The sequence below is a fragment of the Microtus ochrogaster genome, chromosome 19 (assembly GCF_000317375.1).
Source record: "Microtus ochrogaster isolate Prairie Vole_2 chromosome 19, MicOch1.0, whole genome shotgun sequence".
Lineage (NCBI taxonomy): Eukaryota > Metazoa > Chordata > Mammalia > Rodentia > Cricetidae > Microtus > Microtus ochrogaster.
In genome coordinates this window covers 47,765,939-47,789,350 of record NC_022021.1, presented here as the reverse complement: position 1 = coordinate 47,789,350, position 23,412 = coordinate 47,765,939, and the positions used below count along the sequence as shown (strand labels likewise).

The window sequence follows — 23,412 nt, the reverse complement described above, 5'->3', positions numbered from 1 at the left end:
AAGACCAAACCACTACCTGGGTAGAATCGCAAGTTATTTCCGTAAAGAGAATGGAACTTGGTGGGACCTTAGGAACAAACTACTTCACTGTTCCAGGAGCACAGGGTCTGGCAATTAGCCAGACCTGTTGACAATAGCCTTGAGAGAGCAGAACTCTCTGATTTACAACTAGGTGGGACCTTTGTTTGAGGTAGCAACACAATAACTAGAATGACCTAGAAACAAGACCCAAACTCTCTGACCTTTGGCTTCTTCGGGTCTCCACACATGTGGGGAAGGATCACCAAGGCATCTGGAAAAACATTTTCCTGAGTAAATGGTGTGCATACTGTTGTGCCCCCCAGAGATCATGACCCCCAGAGAAACCACCAGAAATCAGAGAAATACAGACTGCAAAAAGCAAGGTTTTATTGCAAGCTAGCTCGGAACCCCATCACAGTGAGGTAGAGATAGAAGTTCCTAGGTTGGGTTAGCTGACTTCTTGGGAACAATTTTACAATACTTCACATATTCATGTGTAACTGGAGACTGTATGATTCCTGGCCACCCAGACACATATAATCACACAGAAACCATATTAATTAAAACACTTCATTGCCAATTAGCTCAAGCTTCTTATTAAGTAACTCTTACATCTTAAATTAACCCATTTCTATTTATCTGAGTATCTCCCTGAGACTGTGGCTTAGCAGTATGTTCTGGCATCTGTCTCCTTTGACAACTACATGGCATCTCTCTGACTCTTCCTACTCTCTCTATATATCTCTATTTGTATTTCCTGCCTGACTTTACTCTGCAAAGCTATTGGCTGATGCAGCTTCTTTATTAACCAATGGTAATAAAACATATTCACAGCTTACAGAGGGGAATCCTACATCACACATGACATTTGCAGTCAGAATGAATCATATGGTGTGTTCTAAAGTTTGAGGAAGAAAATTTTTAAAGACATTTGTTGGATTTCTCTCTGGTGTTAAATATATCATGTTGAATAAGGATATTAAGAATTACAACATTCCCCACAATTTTATGGGGTCTCTTCAGAATGAATTTTTCCTTTTTTATGTCGTCTAAGGTTTGAAGATGAGGAAAAGCACCTGCCACATTCTTCACACTTATAGGGTTTCTCTCCAGTGTGAACTCTCTTGTGTGTCCTAAAAGCTGAGGGACAATTAAAGGCTTTGTGACACTCTTCACACTTGAAGGGTTTCTCTCCAGTGTGAACTCTCCTGTGTGTCTTAAGGGATGAGTGATAACGAAAGGCTTTGTGACACTCTACACACATGTAGGGTTTCTCTCCAGTATGAACTCTCTTGTGTCTACTAAGGGATGAGGGACAAAGAAAAGCTTGGTGACATTCTTCACACTTGTAGGGTTTCTCTCCAGTGTGAACTCTCTTGTGTCTACTAAGGGATAAGGGACATTGAAAGGCCTTGTGACATTCTTCACACTTGAAGGGTTTCTCTCCAGTATGAACTGTTTGGTGATCCTGAAGATCCCCAAAATAGGAAAACCATTTGCTACAATGTACAGGGGCAGAAGGACTGTCTGCTGAATAGATGGTTTGATGTTGTTTAAGGGATACAGAAGAGCTAAACCTTCTGCCACAGTCCTCACAATTGTAGGGATTGTCTTCACGGTGAATTGTTTGATGTCGCCGAAGGGATGAAGATAAGTGGAAACATCTGCCACACTCTTCACACTTGTATGCTTTCTCTCCAGTATGAATTGTCTGATGATCTTGAAAATATGTAAAACTGGAGAACGTTTTGCCACACTCTGCACACTTAAAGGGACTGTCTTCAGAATGAATTGCTTTATGTCGCCGAAGGGATGAGGATAAATAAAAACATTTGCCACACACTTCACACTTGTGTGATTTCTTTCCAGAATGAATTGTCTGATGATCTTGAAAGTATGTAAAACTGGAGAACGTTTTGCCACACTCTGCACACTTATAGAGACTGTCTTCAGAATGAATTGCTTTATGTCGCCGAAGGGATGAACGGGAGTAAAAACATTTGGCACACTTCTCACACTTGTATGATTTCTTTCCAGTATGAACTGTCTGATGTTTTTGTAGTAATTTAAAACTGGACAGAGTTTTGCCACACTCTGCACACTTATAGAGACTGTCTTCAGAATGAGTTGCTTGATGTTGCCGAAGGGATGAAAGGGAGTAAAAACATTTGCCACACTTCTCACACTTGTATGATTTCTTTCTAGTATATCTTGCTTGATGTTGTCTAAGGCATGACAATGAGAAAAAACACCTGCCACATTCTTTGCACTTGTGTTGGCTATCTCTCAAATGAATCCTTTGATGTTGCTTAAGCATTGAAGAATAATAAAATGATCTGCCACAGTCTTCACACTTGTAGGATTTCTCATTAGTATGACTTTTCTGGTGTATAAAAAGTGATGAGCGAGTATTGAAGGCCTTGTGACATTCTTTACACGTGTAGGGTTTTTCTCCAGTGTGAAGTCTCTGGTGTATGGAAAGGGTTTTATAAGAACTAAGGCCCTTACCACACTCTTCACACTTGTAGGGTTTCTCCCTTGTATGAAGTCTCTGACATTGAATCTGTAGTGAGTTACAATCAATGGCCTTGTTGTAACTGCTGTGATCATTGGGTTTTGTTCCTGTTCATCAAAAGTTGAGATATGAACAAAGGTTAGGAAATATTCTTCATACTTACAATGCTTATCTTTAAAAAAAAACAAACTTTTCTGTACATATTGAAGCATCAGTGAAAAACTACAGTCATTTCAAAACATATACAATATAAATAAGAATAAATGATAAAATATTGTAGGTAGAAATGACCTATACTACTAGTAGAATAAGAGAACATCCAAATAGAACATAGACATAATGGCATATAATTCAAAGTTAAGTAGCTAAGTAAGTTGCAAGGGCATTTTACTAGCAGAAGTAAACCCATTAAATGAATAGAGATTTTATATCACAGGATACCCAGGAAATTAGAAAGCAGCTGAGTCTGTGAAAAACAAAGATAATTTTGACTTCGTGAATTTGAGACATCGTCTAATACAAATGTTTTATCCTGCACATATAGCTTTATTTTGGGAGTACCAAAGATATGCTGCACAAGTAGACAGTCTACATAAAGCTGAAATTTATAGTTCAAATTCAGGACATTATTTTACGTTTTATTTGAATGACAGAAAAATACATGCTTGAAACATGTCGAATCATGAAAAAAACCAAAACAAAAAAAATATTTTAGGTTCTTCTGCATATCATACAAATTTTGCATAGACAATATATTTATCAAAGAGATGGCAAAATTACTTCTTTCATTTTTTTGTTTTGTTTTGTTTTTTGTTTTTTCCCTGAAGCCAAGGTTTTTTCGGTGTAGACCTTGCTGAACTTGAACGAATTATCGAGACCAGGATGGCCTCAAACACTATCATGGAGGGAGAGAAAAATTTCTAAATTCCATTTTACAGTCCTCTGTCCATGTCTTCAAAGTTAAGCTAAGTTTAACTAAGTTTCATGTGCCAAGCGAGGAGCCACCACATCCGGTAACGAAAGCAACACAGCCCGAGGAGGAGGTGAGGTGGACTGGGAGAGCTCACCCAGGGCCGCCATCGAGTCACCTGCCAGAGACATCTGGACCAGCTCTTCAGCTGTGAAACACTCTTTTGTACAATATGAATACGTAGTACTCCCATTGTTAATAAAAGCAGATTGACCGATGGTTAGGCAAGATTTTCTGGGCAGAGAAAATACTGGGAAGAAGGGAATAGTAAGAGGAGTGGCCAGCTGTCAGAGACCAGCTTCAAGTGGTATACCACCTACCAGGGTACGGGCACAGGAACTGGGAAATAAGCGAAGGGAATGCAGACACGAATGAAAATAATAAAACAGAAAACATAGGCTAGCACCCAGGGGAGACTTCCAGTAAATACTGAAATCAGCCTGTGTTTCATTTTCCATCCACGTTTATTCCCCAATACCACAGGGAGAGAGGAAAACGGATACGTAGGGCAAATAGAATAGTTTTTATTTCATTACTTTGAGGCATCAAGACTTAAGCATTCTGTTCTTTAGGCAGTAAACCCACCCAAGACCAAGTATCCAGAAGACAGTTACTCACAAGGACAAACCTCTTATTTCAAGAGAAGGAACAGACGAATGCTTCAATATCCTGAACATTGGTCAGGTTGGAGTATGTCTAACTGTATGGACCACCTTAATATCAAAAACACCAAGTGACCACACCCTAGGTCAGGATGTGTGGCCACACTTGTTCTCAACGACGCTGAACAAGTTAAAACTCCATGACCTTCAGGCAAGGTGGATAAAAGTACACGTAGATGGGCCTCCACAGTTGGCAGACACAGAAAAAAGATGAACATACTGTGTTAAAAGAAGGAACCGCCAGGCGACAGAGGGTAGATAAGAACAATGGTTTTATTTAAAGAGTAAGAGCTACTTAAAAATGAACCCAAGCTGGGGGCTAGAGAGATGGCTCAGTGGTTAAGAGCACTGCCTGCTCTTTCAAAGGTCCTGAGTTCAATTCCCAGCAACCACATGGTGGCTCACAACCATCTGTAATGAGGTCTGGTGCCCTCTTCTGGCCTGCAGGCATACACACAGACAGAATATTGTATACATAATAAATAAATATTTAAAAAAAAATGAACCCAAGCTACTGACTATTTACAACCAACAAAAAGCCCCTGGTTTGGTTTTTCTGGAGCATCTCTTAGAACAGAAAACTCCACCTACAAATGGCAATCAAACTTGGCCCACCCTGCTGTGTTCCTACCACCAGTAGCCTTCAAGTTACCCACCCTCTGGGGCGTGACCTATTCAGGTTTTCAATGGGCAACTGCTTTAAGCTCAGAAAAGGCTGATTCAGTAATCACACATTTATTAGAAGTTATGGCCACCATGGGTATACCTACACAAATAAAGACAGATGATGGTCCAGCATATGTCTCTAAGAAAACGAAACAGTTTTTTGCTCATCATAATATTAAGCATATTATAGGTATATCACACAATCCTACAGGTCAGGCAGTTATAGAAAGACCAAATTGAAATATAAAAGGATATGTTAAACCAACAGAAAGGGATGGAAAATAGCCCCAGAAATAGATTGCATAATGCTTTACTAAACTTAAATTTTCTTAACGCTAATGAGAAAGGGACAACAGTAGCAGAGAGATATTGGATAATAGAAAAGTCTTCTGAATTAAATCAGCTGGTGTATATTAAGGATGTGTTGACTTCACAATGGAAACCAGGGGATGTGCTATGTTGGGGAAGGGGTTTCGCTCTTGTTTCCACAGAAGAAAAACTATGGATACCATCGAAATTAATAAAGATTCACTTTGAAAAGGAACAACCTCTTAAAAAAGAGAAATGACAGCTCATCCACAATGGTGACAGCCATACAGGTGGTAAGGAGACCTCATGAGGTTTGGGGCACGGTTCTGTTCTTGTCTTTGCAGGAAAATACTCATCTTTAAAGGGTAAAGAGACCTTGAACATCTAGATGCCTAAAGAGGAAAAAATAATTCTCTAGATAGGCTCATCAAGCAGAGAGAATTATGACTTATGAGAACATGTCATCTGAGGGTAAGAATCTCAAAACATAAACTAAGATAATAATCATGATTCACTTAAAAATTCAAAGCTGGCTTTGGAGTTGGATACTGGCTCTGTCCTTCTCTAAATTTTAGCATGTTGTTAAAATAAAAATTCAGAGTTTCTGTCTTATGACAGGAGCCATGATATGGGACAGAAAGAAAAAAGTTAGAAAAAATTTTAGTTTTCTTCATACCTATTTTTGTCTCTATCGTACTTTTCACTGAATATTTATGTCTGCATATGTCTATATAAATAATATTAAGTTTTCTACAATGAACAATGAATTTACCTGCAGTAATCTTTGAGGTTTTCAAGAAGAACATGGGACCCCACAACAATAACTCCACCTGGTTGATAGGACACCATGATGCTACTATAAGATCTGTTTTGGGTACCAGCTGCTCAAGATGGTTCCAACTTGGTTAGTGAAATGGTGTACTTTTTAAAAAAATGTTCTGGCCAGAACTCCAAATAGGAACCCCAGAAAAACCCTACCAATGCACCTTCCTGGTATTGTGTCTCTCATGCGGCCTGCAGTACAGAGATGCTCCCCCTGGTGGCTGCCTAAAGATTTGAGCCACCGACTTGAGCTCCACCACTTCAGTGGGTGGCAGGTTTAGGGTTTTGCTCATGTGGACAGAAAAGGTTACAGATGCTCAGAAAAATAGATTTAGATAGAAAAAAAAATCTGTAAATGGGTACAGTGTGTTTAAAAATGTGCAAAGTCGCCGGTCGATGGTGGCGCACGCCTTTAATCCCAGCACTCGGGAGGCAGAGGCAGAAGCATCTCTGTGAGTTCGAGACCAGCCTGGTCTACAGAGCTAGTTCCAGGACAGGCTCCAAAGCCACAGAGAAACCCTGTCTCGAAAAAATAAAAATAAAAATGTGCAAAGTCTCATGAAAGAAAAAAATGGTAGAGACCGTTACAATAAATATATACATACTTTTAAAATAAAGTAAAAGTCCTTAAAAAGGGAATAAATATAAAAGAAAAAAGACACACAAAGTAGTAAAATGCACAGAGTGTCTGGAATCCATGTGTTACTGTGTTGTCTGTAGATTTTCTGACTGCTAATGAAGAAATGAGAGCAGCTGAGACTTACTGGATTGTGAAAACTGCTGGATTAAAGCAACCGATGTAGTTTTCACATGTCTTGACTTTAAAAGAAAAACAGAAGTTTGTTACTTTGGGAGAGAGGTTATGTTTTTATTTCAAGAACATGAGAGGCTATTTTTATATGTATACTTTCGTTATATATTTTCCATGTGGAAAACGCTATGGAATAATCTTTCGGTACACTGTGAAGATGTGTTGTTTTATTGTTAATAAAAAGCTGATTGGTCTATAGCTAGGCAGGATTTTGGGGGCTGACCAAATCCTGGCATTAGCAAGCCACAGTCAGAGCAGGGGCCAGGATTCTGAGAAGCCAGCAATAAACATGCTGTATGAAGAAAAGGTCCTGCCACGTGGCAGAGTATCAATAAGACATATGGGTTAATTTAAAATGCAAGACCTAATTTCTCATAAGCATGAGCTGTCAGTTGAGCACTTACAATTAATATAAAGTCTTTGTGTGGTTATTGGGGAGCAGCTGGCCGCAAAGGCCTGATCCATCGAGTTGCTGATGAAAAACATTGCCTAAATTCATCAGTCATGATCCCATTAAAAACACAGAAGCTAATTAAAATATACACTAAGGACATTTGAGAATCAACAGGAGACCTGAAGAAGAACTGACCACAAGATCTTTTTGTTCAATTGGACTCATGGTAATATTAGCCATAATGTTTCCTCTAGATCTAGCCACAGTGTATACCCTGAATGTACCTGAAATAAAATATATTACTAGTACTGATGTATCTGGAAAAACCAGATTCACATATAAAAGTTCATGATTTCTTTAACAAGTTGTGACTGGGTATATATCCAAATAATATCTTTGTACATGATAAAGAGATTAACTTGAAAGAGAAAAACAAATGAAGCCTTATAACTTACTAATAGGCCTAAATCTACTAACTGCCGTGAACGAGAAGCACACAAACACTGTACCCATAACCGATTTGATGGGCATCTCTGAATCAACAGTCCAAGGCCTTGCAGGTCACCCTGTCCTACTCTTACTACATCTAATGGTCAGGACCTGCTGAACCAACTGGTGGTAAAGTTGTTTAAAAAAAAAAGGCAAACAGGCAATGTTAAATTAGTGTCCCTAATGGCCAAATAAATCCCCTGTACACAATGTGTGAATACTTTGACTCTTCCCTAAGACCAGTTGGAATTGGACTGTCCAAATTACATTTGGTTGCTCTGAGTTTTATCCAATGCTTCCAACTCCCAATTGTTCTGACCAACAGAACTGACACCATTGAGCCTCTTTCTCTGCCTGCCTCTCTGTGATGGAATTGTGGGTTTGCCTTTATTAACCCACTGTGGTTGTTTTTGTGTAGAGATCTTTCTGTCATGAGTCTGCTCTCAACATCTCTAAATAAATGACTCTCGGTCATAGCAGGACTGATTTCTATTTCCCTGTGTCTTACATTACAATGGAGACTCAACAAAAAGGAAAACCTTGGAGATCACTATAAACAGAAGCACAGCTTGTTACCTTGTTACTGGGAAATCCAAAGAGACTTAAACCCTCATAAACCTCTGAGACATGTACTCTGACAACAAAGACCTGAAGGAGACACCTAAAGACTGATTCCCATGGTATCATGTTTCAAGGCACATGGGAAAGCCTCACTTTCTATTGGATCTTTGGATCTCAGCTCTGCCCCTGAACCCCTCATTTCTACACACCTGGGTGCACGGTGGCTGCTTCTTGTCTCTTCCCATCTGAAGGCGCTGGTCTTTGCTCCAGAAATGTCACCAAGTGTGGCTTAGGGACAGCAAGACCTGTGTATAGAATAAGACAAGAAGTTTGTTTATGTGTTCTTGCACACGAATTGACATGTCCCTGTCTGTACATGGCTTGTAAGGACAGAGATGAGGTGACAAATGATTGCAGACAATCAGTTCCTTAAGTGTTTTCAGACAGGATCACTACAACACATGAAGGAGCCGGATGGTGGAGGCTCATGACTTTAGTGCCAGCACTGGGGAGGCAGAGGCAGGTGGATCTCTGTGAGTTTGAGGCCAGCCTGGTCTATAAGAGTTAATTCCAGGGCTGGAGAGATGGCTCAGTGATTAAAAGCATTGCCTGTTCTTCCAAAGGTCCTGAGTTCAATTCCCAGCAACCACATGGTGGCTCACAACCATCTGTGATGGGGTCTGGTGCCCTCTTCTGGCCTGCAGACATACACACAGATAGAACATTGTATACCTAATAAATAAATAAATATTTAAAAAAAAAAAGAGTTAATTCCAGGACAGGCTCTAAAACCAGAGAGAAATCCTACCTCAAAAAACCAAAGGGGGGAAAAACAGAAAAGAAAAAAGAAAAAAATATGAATTTTACTTCAAGGGGAGAAACAGTAAAACTGAATGGTAAAACACTTCAATTAAAGAGTGTGCTCCATGTCTCATGCCACCAAATTCCTAAAAGTCCCACTAGAGTGAAGGAAATGTACATTTAACAGAGAAAGATCAAACACAGAATGAAGCAAACAGTAAAATGATTATTTTTTTTTATTTTTTTTTATTTTTTATTTTTTGGTTTTTCGAGACAGGGTTTCTCTGTGGCTTTGGAGCCTGTCCTGGAACTAGCTCTTGTAGACCAGGCTGGTCTCGAACTCACAGAGATCCGCCTGCCTCTGCCTCCCGAGTGCTGGGATTAAAGGTGTGCGCCACCACCGCCCGGCAAAATGATTATTTTTTAAACCATAATTTATTTTAATTTTTCATATACACTGGTGTTTCGCCTTCATGTATGTCTATGTGAGGGTGATATGTTTATCTTAGTAATCTTTATCAATGAGAAATACAGAGTCAGATATCGGCTAAGGAAATGAAAGATCAGAGAAGCAGCAGTGACGTCCTACCTCTTCCATTCCACCGTCCAAAAGGCAGAGCTCCTGTCTCAGCCCAGCTTTCCACGTCCTGTTCCCCTCTCTACAGTCTTCCATAACTCTATGGTCAGCTGGTGGCTAGTTCTATCCCCTGATTCTAACCAAGCTTTATTTGTCAGGACACAACACAATTAAAACATCACATAACATGAGGTTGTCAGACCTTGGGTTTACAAACAATTGTGAGCTGCCATAGGAGTGCCGGTGATGTGGGATTTCCTGCCTGGGCTCACAGGCCAAACAGTGCTGTGATTATTATAGTTTCTATCTGATTATTCAGGTCTGGGTGGCCGGAAAGGGAAGAGCAGTTTCCTTTTACTTAATGGTCCTCTAGAAGAACAGTCAGTGCTCTTAACAACTGAGCAATCTAATCTCTCCAGCCCCGAAATGACTTTTAATGTAGCGATCTTAATAATTATTTTAAAAACAATGGATATGAAACTGTTGAAATGCTCCCATGAGAAACCACATAAAGTGAGGAAGCTCCATGTTGATGGTAAAATAAGAAGTCACTATAGAGGAGATGCTCACCCAGGAATTCAAGGTGGCTGTAATTCTCCAACATCACATCCCTGTACAGATTCCACTGAGCAGGCTCCAGACATTCCCTCTCTTCCAGAGAGAACTCGATGGCCACATCCAAGAAAGAGAGCATTTCCTGAAATAAAGATCAGTGAATGATTGCGCACATTAATGTAATTAAATGTTTGTGCACATTAATTTATAAATACCAACATGCATTGTGCTTCATATTTACCCTATCAACTTGAAACTAGCTACAGCCACTTTGAGAAGAGACCATGTCTACGGTGACATTTTCTTAACTAGTGATTGATATGAGACATCACAGCCTATTATTTGTACTGCCTGCACTGGGCACACAATTTTTTTCTTTTTTTGAGACAGGGTTTATCTTGGGAGCCTGTCCTGGAACTAGTTCTTGTAGACCAGTGTGGCCTCAAACTCACAGAGATCCTCCTGCCTCTTTCTCCCAAATGCTGGATTAAAGGCATGCGACACCACTGCCTGGCAGGACTACAGTTCTCTATGGTACAGGAAAGCAGTCTAGGGGAGTCAGTAAGCAGTGTTCTTCTGAGGCCTGTTCTCCAGTTCTTGCCTCTGGTCTTTTCTTCCCTCAGTGATGGACTGTTTTCTGAAGTAGGCATATGAAATAAACCCTTTCTTCTCCAAGGTGTCTTTCATGATGGTCTTTTCCACAGCAGTAGAAACCCTAACACAGGTATCATGTGTCTGTGCACACAAATCTAGATCTGGTCCAAGATGAAAGAGAGCTAGAAATGTCTCTTACATAGGTAGTAATATTCCTCAGACATGTCTGAAGTGGTCACATCATCTCACACTGACCATCAAAAGGAAAGACAAGGAAAAAGATCCTATAAGCTCAGTTGGACATGATCTATTTGAGACTGATGAAATGCAAAATGAATGCACCCACAGCACATGCATGTAGTGCCATGTGCTGCTACACACCACACACGTATGCATTCCTCACAGGAGAAAGTCACGGTGAGGGAGAAGGGATTTCTCAACAGTTCATGCGCACCATCATGACAGTGAAGTGTAATGAAAATACAGAGTCTGATGCAGCAGCTCTGGCTGTGCTGTGGGCTCAGGATTTCTGCAGAGTTCAGTAATGATGCAGATGACAGGGACATGGGACATGAGAAGAGCAGGCCAGGGGAAGAACTCACAGAGTAAATATCATTTAAGTATCTGATCATATGAGAAAATGGGCAAGAATAGGACTAACAACACTATTTGAGAACTTAAAATAGAATCCACATCAGTTGATGTTTTCGTCATTTCCCCTTTCTACCTCTTCTCTGAAAAGTACTGATGGAGCGGGTTGCGGTATTCCTCAAGCAGGTTTTGCACATAAGATAACTGAGCATCCGTGTTCTGATGAGAACTATAAGACAGGTGAGAAATATAATTGCTGATGCTATTTTCTTATTTAAAAATTTTCTAATTTTAGATTTTGTTTTTCATATATTTGAGTAATGTCCCAGGATGATCTATGAGAACAGTCACACATCATTCTTCCTTTTTATCAATAGAGGGAATATCAGCAGTTTATGTAATAGTAAGGGATTTTGTAATAATTTCATGGTTAAGCTTTGGATTCTCTTCCTCAGCTATGGTATGGTTACCTCCTCAAACACTATCTTCCAGGCTTCTGTGTCCCCTACATAAGGCACATCCAGCATTTGGAACAACGTTACTGGGGCTTCTCTCTCCTACCACCCTGCTCCAGAGCATGCTCTGTTAAGGAAGGTCAGTTGGCATTTTTCTGTGCATCAACAACAGCTCCCAGGTAATGACACCAAGACTTCTTATTAATTATAAAAGTTTGGACTTTAGCTTATTTTTGTCCCAAAATAACCCATTTATTTATTTATTTATTTAGATTTTCGAGACAGGGTTTCTCCGTAGCTTTTTGGTTCCTGTCCTGGAACTAGCTCTTCTAGACCAGGCTGGCCTCGAACTCACAGAGATCCGTCTGCCTCTGCCTCCCGAGTGCTGGGATTAAAGGCGTGCGCCACCACCGCCCGGCTCCCTTTATTTATTTAGTTACTTATTTATTTAGGTTTTTCAAGACAGGGTTTCTCTGTAGCTTTGAAGCCTGTCGAACTCATAGAGATCTCCCTGTCTCTGCCACCCCAGTGCTGGAACTAAAGTCGTGCACCACCGCTGCCTAGCTTCCACTAATTCTTTTTTTTTTTTTAAAGATTTGTTTATTTATTATATACACAGTGTTCAGCCTCCATGTATGCCCTCAGGCCAGAAGAGGGCACCAGATCTCTTTACAGATGGTTGTGAGCCACCATGTGGTTGCTGGGAATCAAACTCAGGACCTCCGGAAGAGCAGTCAGTGCTCTTAACCTCTGAGCCATCTCTCCAGCTAGCTTAATTTAACCTGTTTCTTTCTATTCATCTATGTTCTGCCTTGGGGCTTTTGCTTTTCTTTCATACGACAAAGTATGTCGTACTTTCTTGCTTCTTCTGTCAGTCTGTCTGTCCACTGGCAATTCCCTCTGTCCCTGTCTCCATGATTCCTCCTCATCTTACTTCTCTATCTGCCTGGAAGTCCTGCATATACCTCCTGTCTAGCTATCAGCTATTTAGCTTCATATTAGAAGAATAAGGTCCCTTAGGCAGGCAAGGTAAACAAACGCAAAACATCTTTCCATAGATAGACAAATATTCCATAAACAAATGGAAAATCTTTGTCCATAGTTAAACTTTCTATGTGTTATGTCTTATTTCCATTGGTTAATAAAGAAGCAGATTTGGCCAATAGCCAGGCAGAATAGAGCCAGGTGGGAAATCCAAGCCAAGGTACAGGGAGCAGAAGCTTGGAGTTATGGGGACACGAGTAGCTGCCAGGGAAGCAAGATGCGAGGTAAAAAGTCATAAGCCTCTGGTAAAATAAGGACTAATGGGTTAATTAATTTATTTTTTTAAATATTTATTTATTTATTATGTATACAATATTCTGTCTGTATGCCTGAAGAGGGCACCAGACCTCTTTACAGATGGTTGTGAGCCACCATGTGGTTGCTGGGAATTGAACTCAGGACCTTTGGAAGAGCAGGCACTGCTCTTAACCACTGAGCCATCTCTCCAGCCCCTAATGGTTAATTTAAATGCAAAAGGTAGCCAGTAATAAGCCCATGCCATTGGACAAACAGTTTCTAATAAATATTAAGCCTCTGAATGGTTTTTCAGGAACTGAGAAAGGCAAAAGCCCAGAGAAGATGAAGATGGAAACATTAACCTCTGAGAGAAGCTGAGAAGGTGCACAAAGAAGAAGAAACTCAAAGAATCACTCCCCGGATTGGCCAGCACAGCTACCACCATTCTACATAGGACAAGTGTCTGTTGTCCTGAGGCCAATCTCCAGTGAGACGCTGTGGGTGGAAGGCAGTGAGACTATAACAGGGTATCACGAGAAGGGATTTAGTTAATAAAATTAACTGCAAACATTTCAGGTAAATTTGAGACAGGAAAAATTTATTTTCTTTAGAGAAGAAATTCAAATAATGTCTGCCTAAGATAGGCACACTGCCACTCATTAAAACCTGTTACACATTTTTACTATGACTGGGAGGTGGAGACGGAATGGCACTTGAATAGAGGCTGGTCTTGGAGGGAGGCTTAGAACAACTGAAAGGAGAGAGTGATGTGACAAGAACTCTTGCATCTCCTGTTGGTTTCCCTCAGAGATAACTTGTCAGAGAGTCAGACAAAAAACTAAAGACTACGAGGACATTGCTGGAAGTCAAAATGATTTGCAAAGAAAGGATGGGATTCCTGGTCAGGATATAAACAATAGTGACCCTCCATTCAAAATGGCGGATCCATTGATTACATATCACAATGCATAAAATACAGACCACAGACATCATGAAATAGCAACTCCTAGATCTTTAATCACATAACTATGGCATGAAACAATCCCTAGTTTTTGCTTCAAGATACCAAGTTTTGCAATTTTATTACTTAGAAAGTGGATTAAATCATAAAAAAAAAAATGGGAGAAAAAATATAGTACCTGCTTTGGAAACATGAACTATTTAACTATAATTTTTGTTTCAAAATACATTTCAGGGCTGGAGAGATGGCTCAGCGGTTAACAACATTGCCTGTTCTTCCAAAGGTTCTGAGTTCAATTCCCAGCAACCACATGGTGGCTCACAACTATCTGTAATGAGGTCTGGTGCCCTCTACTGGCCTTCAGGCACACACGCAGAAAGACTAATGTATACATAATAAATAAATAAGTATTTTAAAAAATACATTTCAAATATGCTGTGTACATTATCTGCCTTGGTGTATTTTTAGATTTTAATGGACCATACATTGTTTCTGAGTCTTCTTAAAGCAACACCGTGTGGAGTATGTCCAATACAGATTGGGGCCGTGCACTCTCATAGACCTGACTTAATTTCACATAGAGGCTGCAATGGAGAGAACAACAGAATGCCAGTATTGAGAGAGGTGGTCATGCAACCACACACACCTTTCAACTCAAAATATGTCGCTGCATTTGATAATAACTATGGAGGACACCATGGAGGACACTTTTATAAACTGAATTGACAACATAATGAAAACTGGTGCTGCTTGGGGTTATTACTTGTATGTGTTTGATCCTGTTTAAGTCATTTGCAACATCTCTCCATGGCCTCTGACATAATCATATAGATCAATCAACAGGAACTGAATGTCATCACCCAGCACCTCCGCTCCAGGCTTTCCCAGAGATGACATGTCTAACACAGCACAGGTCATGCATGAGCTGTAAACACAGGTAACTCCTTCCCTCACGCTGACATTAGAATACAGTCAAAGAAGCCTGGGAGGAAAGATACAGGACTGTCAGCAAGGAAACTGGACTGGACCTGTGGAAGAGCAGGACCCGCCATTAGCAGTTTGCTTTACTGGACGGATATGCAGTGCCCCATGTGAAGGACAGGAGAAGAAGTGGTTTTGTTTAAGTTACATGTTGGCTCAGTCAGCAGAGGTTAAGCACACATAATTTGTAAATCAAAAGGTGTTGACTGCATACATTTGTCAAAGTGCTCACTGTAACAAACAGGAAAAGCACCATAAAGTATTTATCACATCATTAAAGTTGAAATCTTGCCTGTCATAGCCGTGGGTAGCATATGCTGACCTGGAATTACACCCTCACAAACGCAGAGATGACAGGGATGTGCCTCAGAGGAGACTGATGTTTCTTTTCTATCACAGGTCTGGTTACTAAAATCCCAGGAATACACACAGGTCTGGGAGTTCTCCTCACCCGCTGACCTGACACAAAAGCCTGGCACTGTAACACAAGGCTATGAGAGCTTTTCTCCTGTTCCTAGGGACCCTGCTTCTGGACCAGCTCAACAAGCTCAAGGCCACATCAAGACGTTGACACAACCATTGTGGGCCAAGCAGAAACCCTGTAATTTATTGGTCCATCCACCCTACATTACAGATGGGGGACCTTTCAAGGCCTTAAAGAAACCCAGACCTCCTCAATTTGAGGCCTGTAGTCAGCTTCTACAGAGAGTCCCTCTGTGTGTGAGCTGTTTTCTCACGCCTAATCAAAGCTATCGATAGCAGCTCATCTGGCAGACCTTTCAGCTTCCTTTCAGAACTTACCACCTGAGATCTGTAGTACCTTGGATTTTTTTCCTTCCTGTGTTCTTTAACTGACAGAGAAAACGAAAACAATGTAAACTGTCTCCCTCACTCACCCTGCCTCTCCTGTCCCAGGGGCTTCTCCATCCCACTGTTCTGGCAGTTTCCCGTGGCTGTGGCTGGCCCCACATAGGGCCGATAATAACCATCTATTTGTTCTCCCAGCAATCTGCCTTCTCGTCTCCCTTAAGGAACAGATGCCTGAGTTCTCCAGGATGGCAGGTAACTGGATGCCCCTACAGGCACACCTCCCGCTGAGTGTGAGCCCACCAATTCCCGACTCCCTTTCCCCTATGTAGTGCCAAGACCACAGGAAGTAAACAGACTTGAGTAGGCGCCCCTAAACCCAAAGAGACTGGGATGTTTGGGTGGAGGCTTCACATCAGCCCCTGGTATCCATACATCCAAAGAACCTGAAATGTTTGGGTAAAGGCTTCACCCCAGCACCTGGCATCCACATAACCAGAGTATGAAATGATTGGACAAAAGATCCATCCCAAGTCCACTCCCCTGGGAGTTGCCTCAGTCCAGACTCCACCTCAGAGAAAGCCCACCAATGGATGATTCCCTCCCCAGAGATGCTAAATACCACGCCCACAAAGTATTTAAACAGCACCCAGAAAACACATGGTTTTCTGGTCATCATTTCCTATCTCCTCTTGGAGAGCTGGAAAGCCATTAGGGAACATTGATATCCATCAACCCTGGACTTTTCCAAATTCGGTTTGATTTGGTCTTATTCGGATCTTTTCATCAACAGAGAGGCTTATCGGGGAACAGAAACTTTTCATGAACGTCAAGTACGTTACATTAGGCCGGCTACAAAGCAAAGGAAGGGCCAGAAACTATGTTTGCTCTGAAGATACTGAGATATCTCACAGCATTCATACGCGTATGGGTCAGCTAGAAAAGTGTGTTTCCCCACCAAAGCTGCTCAGTGAGCTCCCAGCTCCCCCTCAGGAGCAGGCAGTCAGCTGACCATCCTTAGCTTGCAACCCTGGACCCAGCACTGTCATCTACTCCGCGCTCCCAGTCTGCTCTCCTGTCCCAGAAGCCCAAGGAGCACTCGGGCTGCACGCGGCGTCCTAAGGAAACCATCACTCAGGGTACAGTCCCTGTCGCCGTCACCCCAGCCCTGACCTGCAACCTCAGGCGTCCCAGCCAGTTGAGCGCAGCACCTCCAAGGCAGCTTCTCCCGCCCTCCCACCCAGCCCAGGTCCGCTCCCTCCAAGACGGACCCGAACCCCGCACAGAGCCTCAGGCTGCGCTCCACCCTGGACCAACCTCCGTGTCAGAGACTCAACAGGAATGCACTACAGGCAGGACTCTCACCCAACTTTCAGGAAGAGATACAGGTGGAGACCTAAGACGGAATGAGATTTCCTGGACGGCTCCTTGTGACGTCACAGACGCAAGCACTACATTTCCCAGAAATCTGCGCGAAGCATAAATGGCTTTTTAGGAGGAACGCAATTAAAAACAAAACTAAACCTAAAAATAAATAAATAAATAAATAAATAAATAAATAAATAAATAAATAAATAAATAAATAAATAAATAAATAAATAAATAAATGCTATATCCAAGTTGAATATCCCCGAAAATGAAACTCCACAACACTGGATTCCGAAAGCACAAGAGAGTTTTTAGTATTTAATATCGAGTTTCGACTACGCTAATTAGTGGGTGAGCCAAAGTTAGCCTGGTACCCAGGGAAGGGGAGAACTTGTAAAGAGGAAACGCCATGATCAGGGGAGTTCATGTCCTGTTGTCTTGGAATTGGATAAGGAGGGCTAGAGTAAGGTAGCTTTTGAAACCATTGGTCAGCGTTGGGGCGTGAAAACCCTAACAAAGTGCCATTAATAACTGACAAGGTTTTAGAGACAGGATGCCTTCTAGGAACATCTGGACCTCCTTAAATTTAATGGCCCTGCTTCCTAGCTCCATCACTGGCTGTTTTCAGGGTATCTTCAAATTCTGCTACACCTCTGCCGCCACAGCTGCTGCCTTGCTGTGGGTGTCTTAGACGGCAAGAGTACTTATACAGTTTTAACTCTGCCTCTGTCCTTTTATTTTACCAATAAGGATTATCAATATAGATTCAAATGCTGGGTGAAAATCTGCTAGCTCAGAGAAGCAGAGCTTCTTACACACCAAGGGGGAGATATCAGAGCAGTTTGGATGACTTCATTGAGAAAAACAACAGTAACTATGCTACAGCCCAGATCTCAGATTCTGGGCAACCAATGGACAAAGCTATGGCATGGTAAAGGATTCATGGAGTATTTATAGTTACAGAAGGTAGAGACTTATTAATAAAGGCAAGTTTTAAACGCATTGATTGAACAAACCGTTCAGAGTTACAGCAAAGAGAACTCCCTGCTGTTCTCTGATGATATTCTTAGCATCCGTGCTCTTGTAAGTTACATGTTGATGCTGACATCCCAAAATGATGAACTATTCCAGGTGAAAAATTCCTGATTTGTTAGCAAAGATTTAAACACATTTAACACACTCATGAAGTTTGCAGCCAGAATGAATCATTTGATGTGTTTTAAGAAGTAAACTTTTTAAGATATGTGTTGAATTTCTCTCCTGCATTAACTATATCATGTGTTGAATAAGGATATTAAGATTAATAAAGTCTTTGCTACATTCCCCAAAATTTTAGGGATTCTCCACATAATGAGTATTTCTTTTATGTCATAAAAAGGATGAAGTTGAGGAAAAGCATCTGTCACAGTCTGCACCTTTGTAGGGTTTCTCTCCAGGATGAAGTCTCTTGTGTCTACTAAGAGATGAGTTATGATGAAAGGTTTTGTGACATTCTCAACACGTGTAGGGTTTCTCTCCAGTATGAACTCTCTTATGATTTCTAAGGGATGAATTACAATGAGAGGTTTTGTGACATTCTTCACAATTGTATGGTTTCTCTCCAGTATGAACTCTTTGGTGATCCTGAAGATATCTTGACTTTGAAAACCTTTTGCTGCAGTGTACACAGGTATGACAAGTTTCTTCAGAATGGATTGTTTGATGTTCTCTAAGGGATACAGATGAGTTAAAACATCTGTCACACTTCTTACACTTATAGGATGTCTTTCCATTATGAACTTTCTTGTGTCTCCAAAGGGAGGAGTGATAATGAAATGCTTTGTCACACTGTTCACACTTGTAGGGTTTCTCTTCCATATGAACTCTCTTGTGTGTCTTCAGGGATGAGTGATAATGAAAGGCTTTGTGACATTCATCACACTTGAAGGGCTTCTCTCCAGTGTGAACTGTTTGATGATCCCGAAGAGCCCTAGAATTTGCCACAGTGTACACAGGTATAAGGACTGTGTGCCGAATGGATTGTTTGATGTCATCTAAGGGATAACGAAGACTTAAAGCTTCTGCCACAGTCCACACACTTGTAGGGATTGTCTTTACAGTAAATTGTTTGATGTTGCCAAAGGGATGAAATGAAGCAAAAAAAATTGCCACACCTCTTACACTTGTATGAATTCTTTCTAGTATGTTTTCTTTGATGTTGTCTAAGGCATGAAAACGAGAAGAAACAACTGCCGCATGCTTTGCATTTGTAGGATTTCTCTCTAGAATGAATCCTTTGATGTTGTTTCAGCATTGAAAGATAGTAAAATGATCTGCCACAGTCTCCACACTTGTAGGTTTTTTCATCAGTATGATCTTTCTGGTGTATAAAAAGTGATGAGCGAGTATTGAAGGCCTTGTGACATTCTTTACACGTGTAGGGTTTTTCTCCAGTGTGAAGTCTCTGGTGTATGGAAAGTGCTTTAGAAGAACTAAGGGCCTTACCACATTTTTCACACTTGTAAGGTTTCTCCCTTGTACGAATTCTCCGGCATTGAATGTATAGTGAGTTATAATCAATGGTCTCAGAGAAAATGCTAAAATCTTCAGGTATTGTTCCTGTAGAGCAAACGTTGAGATATTAATAAAGGTTAGAAAATATTTTTCATACTTACAATGGTTACCTTTTAGAAGAAAACATTTATTAATACATATTGGAGCAATGAAAAATGAGTCATTTCAAACTTAGAGGCACTAACATATGAATGATAAAATATTGTACAAAGAAATAATCTATACTTTTATTAAGTAGAATAATGTGTAACCGGTACAGTGGCGCGTGTGGGCCTGCTTGTTGGGGTTTATGTCCTCCCATCAGGTACCACAGCCGTGTGGCTCCAAAGAAAATCACACAAAGAATCTATATTAATGATAAACTGATTGGTCCATTAGCTCAGGCTTCTTATTAACTCTTTTAACTTACATTAGCCCATTATTCTAGTATATCTTAGCCACATGGCTTAGTATCTTTTTTGGCAGGGGAGGTCAAATCTTCCTTCTTCTGTGTCTGGGCAGGACTGGGGAGGAACGGGCTTCCTCCTTCCCTGTAACACTCCTGTTCTCATTGCCCCTCCTCTGCTTCCTGTCTGGTTGTCCCGTCTATACTTCTGGCCTGGCTACTGGCCAATCACTGTTTATTTAAAACATAATTGACAGAATACAGAATGGTCCCACACCAATAATGGAACATCCAAATAGAACATAGATATAATGGCATATAATTCAAAGTTAAATAGCTAAGTAAGTTGCAAGGGCATTTTACTAAGAGAAATAAACTGATTAAATGCGTAGAGATTGTTATATCACAGGATACCATAAATTATAAAGTAGCTGAGTTCTGGTAAGAGAAAGTTATTTTTGACTTTGTAAATTTGAGACATAGTCTAATGCAAACATTTACTGCATTTACAATATAGTTTTACTTTGAGGGTACAGAAGATATGCTGTACAAGTAGACAGTCTACATAAAGACAAAATTCATAGTTCAAATTCAGGACATTATTTTACATTTTATTTGAAAGACCAGAAAATATATACCTGTAACATATTGAAACATGGTCAAAACAAAACAAAACAAACAAAAAACAAACAAACAACCCTTCAGATTTACTTATACATGAGGCAAATTTGGTTAAGACAATATATTTGGTTAAGACAATAAAGATATGAAAAAATTACTTCTTTCCTTTTTTGTTTGTTTTGGTTTTAGAAGACACGGTTTTTCTATGAAGACCTTGCTCTCCTGTAACTCACTATCTCAACCAGGCTGGACTCAAACACAATATTAGAGGGAGAAAAATATTTTTACTTTCCATTATCCAGTCCTCTGTACCTGTCATCAGAGGTAATCCTAAAGTAAGAGACTGAAACAAATTTAAGATCAATTTTTCCTTTTTATGGAATAATATTAAAATCAGATTACTTAAAGTAAGTGGATATTGGGCCAGGAGTGGTGACACACTTTTAAATCCAGCACTCAGAAGCAGAGGCAGAAAGATCTTTTTGAGTTCAGTGCTAGCCTGGTCTACAAAGCCAGCTCCAGGACCACTAGGGCTACAGAGAAACTCCTTAGAGGTCTGTGATTAGAAGCATAGCTTGTAATTGGGGAAATCCAAAGTTTAAGAGACTTAAATCGTCATAAAACTGAGACATGTGCTTTGACAGCAAAGACAAGGAGAGACCTAAAGAATGACTCCCATAATATTATGTTTCAGAGTAAAGCTTGAATTTCTGTTGTATCTCAGGATCTCAACTCTGCCCCTGAACCCCTCATTCCTACACACCTGGGTGCACGGTGGCTGCTGCTTGTCTCTCCCCATCTGAAGGCTCTGGTCTTTGCTCCAGAAATGTCACCAGGTGTGGCTTAGGGACAGCAAGACCTGTGTATAGATAAAGAGAAGTTTTTTATGTGTTCTTTTACTCAGAATTGACATTTCTCCTTCTATACATGGCTTATAAGGACAGAGATGAGGTGACAAATGATTGCAGAAAATCAGTTCCTTAAGTGTTTTTAGACAGGATCACTACAACACAAGATGGAATCTACAATATCCAGAGTGTGAGTTTTATTTCAAGGGAAAAAAACAGTAAAACTGAACTGTAAAATACTTCAAGTAGAAAGTGAGCTCTACCTCTCATGCCACTGAATTTCTAAAAGTCCCACTAGAGTCAGGGAAAGACACACCCATCGCGGAGAGGTTAAACACAGATGAAAGCAAATAGTGTTAGGAATCTTTCTGTTTTCATTATTTATATTAATTTTTCATATGCATTAGTGTTTTCTACAGATGTATGTCTCTATGAGGTTGATTTGATAATCTAATTAATTTTTATCAATAAAAAATCAGAAGTCAGATATCAGCTAAGAAACTGAAAGATCAGAGAAGCGCCTACCTCTTCCATCCCACCATCCGAAGGGCAGAGCTCCTGTCTCAGCCCAGCTTTCCACGTCCTGTTCCCCTCTCTACAGTCTTCCATATCTCTATGGTCAGCTATTGGCTAGTTCTACCCTATGACTCCAACCAAGCTTTATTTGTCAGGACACAACACAATTAAAATATCACATAACATGAGGTTGTCAGACCTTAGGCTTACAAACAATTGTGAGCTGCCATAGGAGTGCCGGTGATGTGGGATTTCCTGCCTGGGCGCACAGGCCAAACAGTGTTGTAATTAACATAATTTCTGTCTGATTATTCAGGTCTGGGTGGCTGGGAAGGAAAGTGCAGTTTCCTTTTACTTAACGATCCTCTAGAAGAGCAGTCAGTGCTCTTAACAACTGAGCCATCGCTTCAGCCCTGAAATGATTTTTTTTATACAGCAACCTCCTTCATTTTTCTGAAAATGAAGGATATGAAACTGACTGTGGAGATGCTCCCATGAGAAACCACACAAAGTGAGGAAGCTCCATGTTGATGGTGAAATAAGAAGTCACTATAGAGGAGATTCTCACCCAGGAACTCAAGGTGGCTGTAATTCTCCAACATCACATCCCTGTACAGATTCCACTGAGCAGGCTCCAGACATTCCCTCTCTTCCGGAGAGAACTCGATGGCCACATCCCAGAAGGACAGCATTTCCTAAAATAAAGATTAGCAAGTGATACCACACATTAATTTATTTAAAAGCATAAATAATTTAAATGGCAAGAGGCTTTGGGCTGAATAGAACTTGAAACTAGCTAGGGCCAATTTGCAAAGAGAGAAATAATTGAAAAAATTCCTACCAAGACTGTAGCCACGTCTAGGGGCATTTTCTGAACTAGTGATTCCTATGAGACAGCACTGCCCACAATGGTGGTGTCTGCACTGGGCACGCAGTTCTACATGGTGCAGGAAAGCAGTCTCGGGGAGTCAGTAAGCAGTGTTCTTCTGTGGCCTGTTCTCCACCTCACGCCTCAGGTTCCTGCCTTGAATTCTCTCAGTGATGGACTGTCACCTGGAGTTGGAGTCTAAAATAACCCTTTCTTCTCCAAGCTGTCTCTCATCACGGGCTTTAGCACAATAGGAACCCTCAGACAGGCATCACGGATTTGTCCAGGATGAAAGAGAGCTATAAATGTTCTTACACAGGTAGTAATATCCTCAGACATGCCTGAAGTGGTCACATGAGCTCACACTGAACATCGGTAGTGAAGACAAGGTAAAGGAGCCCGTAAGCCCAGGTAGACACGATCCATTTCA

General features: G+C 40.8%; 2 protein-coding genes across 2 annotated transcripts; both read right to left on the bottom strand.

Annotated features, from left to right (window-relative positions):
* Nucleotides 1–641: 641 nt before the first annotated feature.
* On the bottom strand, nucleotides 642–17,263 carry LOC101998983 (zinc finger protein 729-like). The gene is made up of 4 exons (XM_026783844.1): nucleotides 17,141–17,263; nucleotides 10,169–10,295; nucleotides 8,430–8,525; nucleotides 642–2,643 (listed from the first exon to the last, which is right to left on the bottom strand). Exons 2-4 carry the CDS (start codon nucleotides 10,290–10,292, stop codon nucleotides 1,028–1,030), a joined length of 1,836 nt encoding a protein of 611 aa, XP_026639645.1. The 5' UTR covers nucleotides 10,293–10,295; nucleotides 17,141–17,263; the 3' UTR covers nucleotides 642–1,027.
* A 1,278-nt stretch (nucleotides 17,264–18,541) lies between these two features.
* LOC101996794 (zinc finger protein 58-like) lies at nucleotides 18,542–22,876 on the bottom strand. Its single transcript, XM_005356682.3, is given in 4 exon segments — nucleotides 18,542–19,194; nucleotides 19,352–19,789; nucleotides 21,514–21,609; nucleotides 22,683–22,876. Coding segments are annotated over 4 exon segments (1,293 nt in total). The 5' UTR covers nucleotides 22,807–22,876; the 3' UTR covers nucleotides 18,542–18,559.
* Nucleotides 22,877–23,412: the final 536 nt, after the last annotated feature.